Raw genomic sequence first — 8,819 nt, forward strand, 5'->3', positions numbered from 1 at the left:
AGTTGGCCACCCTCGAGTCGTCATGTCACCCGAGGGCATTTAGCTATATAGTCGGGTGGTCAAATCGTCATATCGCTCCATCACGGGGGCATTAATTATATACTGTCACCCTCCAATCAAGGTTGTATTTATATAATATTTCGTTAAGGACGCCGGCTTCGGTTTGTGCCATGAACAGATATAGGTAGTTTTAGAACTGTTAAGAGTGGTAATTTTCTACTATAAACTGACATGTCATAGTTCTATGTAGGGACAGCGACCCCTGACCACCGGTATGATAAAAATTCTATATACAGTGTTGTGAATCACAATAACAAGTCTAAACCAAACAAACCAGTAAAGGTGTTATCAACAATTTTAGGTCGTATTTCAATCGTAGACTTTTTTATGATCTGTAAAATATATATGTGTGTCTTGCGTCATCAATGAACCAATATTTTTTTCCATCATACATTTTCACATTCTTTTGAGTCATCTTTTCAGTTCCCTAGCATTATGTGATTTTAGTAACAGGATTTTGGCGAAAAAACATCTCTCTAACATTTTTTTCTTAAAAAAAAAAAAATCATCAAAATTCTCGGACACCAATTTCCATTTTAAAATAGCTTATTCTAATCTTTCACTCAAGTTTTAGCCACTTTCACATTAATTAATTAATTAATGAACCAACATGAATCAAATATACCACATGGTCATGTGAGTGATTAGTTATAAATAGATTTCATAAGAGCTTCAAGCATTTACATGATTATGATGCACTTCAAAACAGGTAGTCCTTTGGAGAAAAAACCCCAAACTATTCATTTTGTATAAAGCAACCCCATATACCGGACAGCCATGTTTTACCACAAGGACAATATTTCTGTTACGTAGACATTGTTCTATCATGGTAAAAAAGTACTTTTGCGATATTACTGTCTTTGCGATATGGAATTAAAATGGGATTTGAAAAGGCTTAATAACATGAATTTCATACAAAGAAGTGTAAAAACCTAGTAAATTGTCATGCTGGATCGTTTCCGGACCATAGAATAGATAATAAGTGTAACACTGTGTCTGACACACTTTGCGATCTGATTAAATACATGACAGGAGTTTTCTTTCCTGGGATGTGTAAGTTCAGACGGTGTTTTAATATCCTAGCGATTGAGCATTACAGCCTACATTTAGTGGTTTAACTAGATCTGTATAGGATATGCCTGCTTGCCTTATTCTTTATTAGCAGAGACCCTGTATCCACGACCGAGCAGATTTAAAGTGCTATTTCGTGGATGGCTATTACAACTCCAATGCAACGCTAGTGCAATTCCATTTAGTGAAATGTACTTTCTCAAGTTTTCTGGTTCTGGCATTAATGTGTTTCATGATAGTTCGAAAAACCCTCAGGGTTCTTACGTTCTTCTTTTGAAAGAACAACAAAACCGTCGTCTTTTTATCTGAATATAACGTTCTAAATTTTATTCAATACCTTTTAAATTAATGGGTTGGTGCTGGTCTAGCTGATCCATGCCCCTGTACAGGGTGTTTACATCACGTGGTGGCCGGACTGAGGAACAAGAGACAGTAGTGACAACACTAGATGGGGATATCTATAGCGATGTAATCTTTAAGATGGAGCTTCTCAAATCCTTTTAGAAGTGTTTTGAAAGCCATGCATCGTAAACGATAACACAAAGTGTTACATAACATATAGTCTGTCGTATATGATTTAGCCACTGATTACATCTAGCAATTTAAGTCTTGTGAGTGCTAAACCAACTTACAAGAAATTAATACGCACCATTTCAATCCTTTTAGGTATCATTATACTTAAGACTTTCGATGCTTTATGGTAATCAATGTTTCCCCAAGACAGGGAAAGGTCAGGAGAATTAGTTCACATACATACTGGGTCGCGACCAGTTACCGTGATTTTTTCGAGGTTTTTTAAGGATTTTGTCAAAACTAACGCACAGAAGGCGTTGAAAATCGACATGAATTATCTTTAGTCCAAAATACTTCAGTAACAATAGTCGCTACTTAATTCTAATAATATGTTTTTTGACGAGACGCCATTTATTTTCACCGCTAATTGGTACAGTTGACGATACCTACAGGACCAGTTACCGCGATTTCAAAATAGAAAGGAAATGCGCTTTTAAAAACATGCTTATAGCACCAAAACTTAGCTTGTGTTTCATTAAAGCGACCAATACCTTTTAGTGAAATAGTGTAATCGTAATGCATGGTTATTTTGGGATCCAGTGACTGATCGGCGAAAGCAGCACGAAAAAAAGGGACTGTCTACAGGTGCGTTCGATAGGTGACCAGGGAATCACTAAAAACAGGATTCAGCTCCGGGCAGGAGTAAATTTAGACAAACAAAGGTGTAGATGACCTAAAACTTACATAAATTCACTAAATACATAATATTTCTTCGTTTCCTCTTTTTGAAAAAAATGTAAGCACAAGAGGTATGCACCAGGTAAAAACTACCTTCTGTTTTATGATCATGTCCATACATGCCCAATCGGTAACTTGCCATATATACCAATTATTTTGCATACTTTAACCTACTTTGATGCAGACGATTTTTGAAAACGACTGACCAACAAAATAAACGATGATTTCATGAAATTTCAGGATAAATATGCAAGTAAGTCATGATTTCAAGCTATTCCCCGCTATGATTGAGTGTTGCAAACTTTTATTTTAAAAGAAAAACGTAGATTTGTGAGCAATATCGACTGCAAATGAACATTTTGTTGTTGAATGAACACTTGCATGGCCACCGTGATTTAGCTGTTTAAAAGAATCCAAAAAATTATGCGGGAGATAGAGAGTGCGCAGAAATCACGGTAATTGGTACATCACGGTAACTGGTCGCGACCCGGTACAGAATGGCTTACTTAGCTGACATAGCGTGCTAGTAAGTAGCTTTGTAGGTTCGGCTGAGTAGGTAGTGCCGTATGTTTGGCTGAGTCAGTTGAGTCGTAGGTTTAGCTGAGTCGGCAGAGTAGTAGATTTGGCTTAGTCGGTTGAGCCGTAGGTTTGGATGGGTCGGTAGAGCCGTAGGTTTGGCTGAGTCGGTAGAGCCGTAGGTTTGGCTGAGTCGGTAGAGCCGTAGGTTTGGCTGAGTCAGTTGAGTCGTAGATTTGGCTGAGTCGGTAGAGTCATAGGTATGGCTGAGTCGGTAGAATCAAAGGTTTAGCTGAGTCGGCAGAGTAGTATGTTTGGCTGAGTCGGTAGAGCCGTAGGTTAAGCTAAGTCGGCAGAGTAGCAGGTCTGGATGAGTCGGTAGAGTCGTAGGTTTGGTTGAGTCGGTAAAGTCGTAGGTTTGGCTGAATCGGTCGAGTTGTAGGTTTGGCTGAGTCGGTCGAGCCGTAGTGTTGGTTGAGTCGGTCGAGTCGTAAGTTTGGCTGAGACGGTCGAGCCGTAATTTTGGCTGAGTCGGTCGAGCCGTAGGTTTGGCTGAGTCAGTTGTGTCGTAGGTTAAGGTCGGTCGAGTCGTAGGTTTGGCTGAGTCGGTAGAGTCGTAATTTTGGCTGAGTCGGTCGAGTCGTAGGTTTGGCTGAGTCGGTAGAGTCATAGGTTTGGCTGAGTCGATAGAGCCGTAGGTTTGGCTGAGTCGGTAGAGCCGTAGGTTTGGCTGAGTCGGTAAAGTCGTAGGTTAAGCTGAGTCGGCAGAGTTGTAGGTCTGGATGAGTCGGTAGAGCCGTAGGTTTGGCTGAGTCGGTCGAGTTGTAGGTTTGGCTGAGTCGGTCGAGCCGTAGGTTTGGCTGAGTCGGTCGAGTCGTAGGTTTGGCTGAGTCGGTCGAGTCGTAGGTTTGGCTGAGTCGGTCGAGTCGTAGGTTTGGCTGAGTCGGTCGAGCCGTAGGTTTGGCTGAGTCGGTCGAGTCGTAGGTTTGGCTGAATCATAGACGGACGGTCGAGCCGTAGTTTTGGCTGAGTCGGTCGAGTCGTAGGTTTGGCTGAGTCGGTCGAGTCGTAAGTTAAGATGAGTCGGTCTAGTCGTAGGTTTGGCTGAGTCGGTCGAGTCGTAGGTTGCTGAGTCGGTCGAGCCGTAGTTTTGGCTGAGTCGGTCGAGTCGTAGGTTTGGCTGAGACGGTCGAGCCGTAGTTTTGGCTAAGACGGTCGAGTTGTAGGTTTGGCTGAGACGGTCGAGTCGTAGGTTTGACTGAGTCGGTCGAGTCGTAATTTTGGCTGAGTCGGTAGAGTCATAGGTATGGCTGAGTCGGTAGAATCAAAGGTTTAGCTGAGTCGACAGAGTAGTATGTTTTGCTGAGTCGGTAGAGCCGTAGGTTGCTGAGTCGGCAGAGTAGCAGGTCTGGATGAGTCGGTAGAGCCGTAGGTTTGGTGAGTCGGTAAGTCGTAGGTTTGGCTGAATCGGTCGAGTCGTAGGTTTGGCTGAGTCGGTCGAGCCGTAGTAGTTTGGCTGAGTCGGTCGAGTCGTAGGTTTGGCTGAGTCGGTCGAGCCGTATTTGGCTGAGTCGGTCGAGCGTAGGTTTGGCTGAGTCGTTGTGTCGTAGGTTAGGTCGGTCGAGTCGTAGGTTTGGCTGAGTCGGTCGAGCCGTAATTTGGCTGAGTCGGTCGAGTCGTAGGTTTGGCTGAGTCGGTAGAGTCATAGGTTTGGCTGAGTCGGTAGAGCCGTAGGTTTGGCTGAGTCGGTAGAGCCGTAGGTTTGGCTGAGTCGGTAAAGTCGTAGGTTAAGCTGAGTCGGCAGAGTTGTAGGTCTGGATGAGTCGGTAGAGCCGTAGGTTTGGCTGAGTCGGTCGAGTTGTAGGTTTGGCTGAGACGGTCGAGCCGTAGTTTTGGCTGAGTCGGTCGAGTCGTAGGTTTGGCTGAGTCGGTCGAGCCGTAGGTTTGGCTGAGTCGGTCGAGTCGTAGGTTTGGCTGAGTCGGTCGAGCCGTAGGTTTGGCTGAGTCGGTCGAGTCGTAGGTTTGGCTGAGACGGTCGAGCCGTAGGTTTGGCTGAGTCAATCGAGTCGTAGGTTTGGCTGAGTCGGTCGAGTGTTAGGTTTGACTGAGTCGGTCGAGTCGTAGGTTTGACTGAGTCGGTCAAGCGGTAGGTTTGACTGAATCATATATACAGTATAACAACCAATGTCATGTAAGGTCTGCTGTTATGAAGTAAAAGATCTATTGCAAGGTTGGAGGTAACTGTGGATTCCCACTCTAAATTAACATGCAAGTGAAATGTACACTTTCACATATTTGTGTCAACATTCTATCTTGCTTTGTATCGACAAATTTTTTCTTTTGTCATAAGGATATAGTAAATATAAGTTATAAAATATGGTGGGTGAAGTTGTTGGGTCAAATTGTACCTATAGAACATCTACATTTAGCAATACATTTAAGACCATGCGTTAGATTAGACGATGGTGTTCATCCTCAGTAAATAAAAGGACTATATTATTATTTATTACTGGTACACAGTCTAGTTGATTGCGGAGCAGTGTCATAATAATGATAGATAGTGATATATTCTATACATGTTGTTTGATACTATGTTACCTAATCAGGTCGTAAAGAAGATGGATAATGTACGGAATTAGATCATCGACATACATTTGGAACAGTTTAAGGTTATGAGGTGGCATACACTGTCGCTCACTGTCTTAAAACAAAGTACACTGTCGCTCACTGTCTTAAAACAAAGTACACTGTCGCTCACTGTCTTAAAACAAAGTACACTGTCGCTCACTGTCTTAAAACAAAGTACACTGTCGCTCACTGTCTTAAAACAAAGTACACTGTCGCTCACTGTCTTAAAACAAAGTACACTGTCGCTCACTGTCTTAAAACAAAGTACACTGTCGCTCACTGTCTTAAAACAAAGTACACTGTCGCTCACTGTCTTAAAACAAAGTACACTGTCGCTCACTGTCTTAAAACAAAGTACACTGTCGCTCACTGTCTTAAAACAAAGTACACTGTCGCTCACTGTCTTAAAACAAAGTACACTGTCGCTCATTGTCTTAAAACAAAGTAGTTCAACTCACTGTTCACTTATAGTCAGTTTATCTGCAAAAAGAATATTAAGTCAATCAAAGCAAATTGCTGCACGCTTGGAAGAGAATTCATGAAAATACTGTTTGTACTTATTTCAAGTGTATTAAAGAACATGTAATGGTCTACTGATTATTGTGATCAGTACATAGTGTAATCAAGTACACAATCATACCACATTTAGCTTCTGGTCACAAAAGCGACTAAACTTTCTAACTGTGGTAAAAGAATATCCTAGAGAATTTTTTATCAACATCTTTGAGAATACCATCAAAAGCTTGATCAAGGTTACCTAGTTTTTAAATGTCAAACCGAAATAAAAAGTATGGGATGGACGAAAAGGACAAATCTGCCTATTTTAATACAAAACCATACGCTTTTTTACGGTACACAACAATATCAAAAACCTTACCAAAATTTTGTCAATTATTGTCATATTATAACCTGATCTAAAGATTTGGTATATTACGCACAACACATTTGTAATCTGGGTATTGAGAAAAAATCAGGAAAAGGCTTAAATGAATATGTATTATACTGTAGGTGTGTATTTATTTAGACGAGGGTATGGCTTGTTATCGTGAACTTTACTGAAACACGGTACGTAACTTCCAAAGGGGACATTTACAAAGAAATTTAAATCTAAATGTTAGCTAGTGTATTGTTTATGATACAATGGGACCATAAGTATCTTTTTTTCAAATGCCAGTCTTTGAATAACGAGAGTTAAAACTCATTGATCAGATTGTGTCCGCAATCCCGGGAGGGGTCATGTAAACTCAAATGGAGATATTGCGCCATCAGACAAATAATTATCGAACACAAGAAGAACAATTATAGATAATACATTCAAAGGGTAATTATATAATCAACGTTCGTTAACAGCAATTAAGTGTTAGGATTGGGGGATCAGGCACAATACAATGTTTGGCATACACCCAACCATTGTATCAGAACAGTGCAGACCACGGCAGTAGTTCCCATTGGGTATATATTGACATGATAACTTGTGTGCGGAAGACATTACATGTCTTTGTGGCGCTTTTTGGTAACCCCATATTGGCCCCCTTTTTCAATAAGTATATTTAAAAAAAAATTGTATCATGTTTTTTCATTACATTGTTTTTTGTGTTGAATATTTGTTTGTTTGATTATTTAAACGTCCTTTTAACAGCCAGGGTCATGTAAGAACGGCCTCCTATGTATGCCGTGTGTTGCATGTGTGTATTGCGAGGTGTGTTTTTGGAGACTGTGGTATGTTTGTGTTGTGTCATCTTGTATAGTGGAACTATGGTCCTTTTCATAGTGCTATGTCACTGAAGCATGCCTCCGAAGACACCACGCAACACACCCCACCCGGTCACATTATACTGACAACGGGCGAACCAGTCGTCCCACTCCCTGTATGCTGAGCGCTAAGCAGGAGTAGAAACTACCATTTTTATAGACTAAGGTGTGTCTCGGCCAGGGGACAGAACCCAGAGCCTTCCTCACAGGGGCGAACGCTCAACTCCAGACCAAAAGTGAGGCGGTACCAAGGGAGGCATAAGGAAAGATAAAGTCAGTTAGGAAGTTGAGAAAACAACTTTTACGATCATGCAATAGGGGCAGCAAGTACAATTCTATCGCACTACCTGTAAAATAAGGTTGAAATGAGCCATACAATTTTTTGCTGCTAAGGTCATTAGTAAGACGATTGCGGACAAAAACCGCTACTGAATACACGTACAAAATGAGATTTGATTAAACTGTCTTAGGCTATATATGATCGAAATTACAATGACAACGCTGCCGAGTCGTTCGATGGTGTAAAATATTGGTTATTTTATGATAATTTAGAGATTATGAAACCTCTAAATCATTTGCAGTTTGCCAATAATCCTTGGTGAAAATATCAGTCTCGCTGAATATTAAAAAAAAAAAAAAAATATGTCACTTTCTTCATATAAATATTTTGTATCTAGGATGTTCATGTAACAACTTGCCAGATAAGAAAGTTACATTCTGTTTTGTCTTCTCTTTTTATTAGGGATACATTTATATTCAATACAATGTTGCCGGCCACGTAGTGGCAAACGTTTAGAAAATATAGCAATACCACACTATGTTGAAATGGTATAGGCTAAAAACTAGGCTTTATCGATACGAACAATGGTCCAATATATGTACAATAGTATTAAATAACTCTTTGTTCTTTGTTCGAAAGTTGATACGAAAAGTATAAGCATTTATTTGATTTTACTGAATGAAACGTCACTTAATGAAAATGTTGGCTGAAATCGTACTTACATTTATTGCGAGAAATCCACTTTTTGTTCTACGCATGCACTCTAACAAACTTAAAGTAGCAACATTTACGTGTTTTGACGAACAGAAACGCCAAGTAATGAGAATAAGATTTCGCGGCATATGGAATCATAGAAAGCCGATAGCAGCTCAATCGTATTCCGCAGACTTGTGTCAGTTACTGTAGCAGCAGTATCGTAGAGGCTGTGGTCGTGGTGCCCAGCGATTCACTCTGACTGTATCAAACTCTCCTGAACCACCAATCAATTCTCTGATTGTCCGAGTAAGGACATCGTAAATGGACATCATAATTGTCAAACGTGAGTAGACACCGTCGAAAGAATCTTTAATTTGGTATACAGCTATGTTCTATTGATTTGGCCCAATAGTGTTAGGAAAGCAATGTACATGGACGGAAGACCTAACAAATTGTCATATTAAACTATAACGGGCACTGTAAAAAATGAACAGATTTATATTGATTTGTGAAAATGTGTTTGAATTACGGTTGTAAATAGTAGAAGGATCGTTTAGGGCGTCAG

At 40.5% G+C, this 8,819-nt stretch overlaps 1 protein-coding gene across 1 annotated transcript; it reads right to left on the minus strand.

Annotated features, from left to right (window-relative positions):
- Positions 1-4,600: 4,600 nt before the first annotated feature.
- LOC138322063 (uncharacterized) lies at positions 4,601-8,583 on the minus strand. Its single transcript, XM_069266115.1, has 3 exons — positions 8,460-8,583; positions 5,985-6,006; positions 4,601-5,054 (listed from the first exon to the last, which is right to left on the minus strand). The coding sequence occupies exons 1-3, from the start codon at positions 8,581-8,583 to the stop codon at positions 4,601-4,603; spliced, it is 600 nt and encodes a 199-aa protein (XP_069122216.1).
- Positions 8,584-8,819: the final 236 nt, after the last annotated feature.

Source organism: Argopecten irradians, chromosome 4, assembly GCF_041381155.1.
Source record: "Argopecten irradians isolate NY chromosome 4, Ai_NY, whole genome shotgun sequence".
Classification (NCBI taxonomy): Eukaryota; Metazoa; Mollusca; class Bivalvia; order Pectinida; family Pectinidae; genus Argopecten; species Argopecten irradians.

What these genes read in the sequence shown, in the direction of transcription:
- LOC138322063 (XM_069266115.1), bottom strand. Translation starts at nt 8,583, where the DNA reads ATGTCCATTTACGATGTCCTTACTCGGACAATCAGAGAATTGATTGGT. An exon ending in TCTACGATACTGCTGCTACA is followed by an intron (nt 6,007 to 8,459) that starts GTAACTGACACA and finishes TTCTTTTTGCAG; the next exon opens with ATAAACTGACTATAAGTGAA. An exon ending in AAACTGACTATAAGTGAACA is followed by an intron (nt 5,055 to 5,984) that starts GTGAGTTGAACT and finishes TATATGATTCAG; the next exon opens with TCAAACCTACCGCTTGACCG.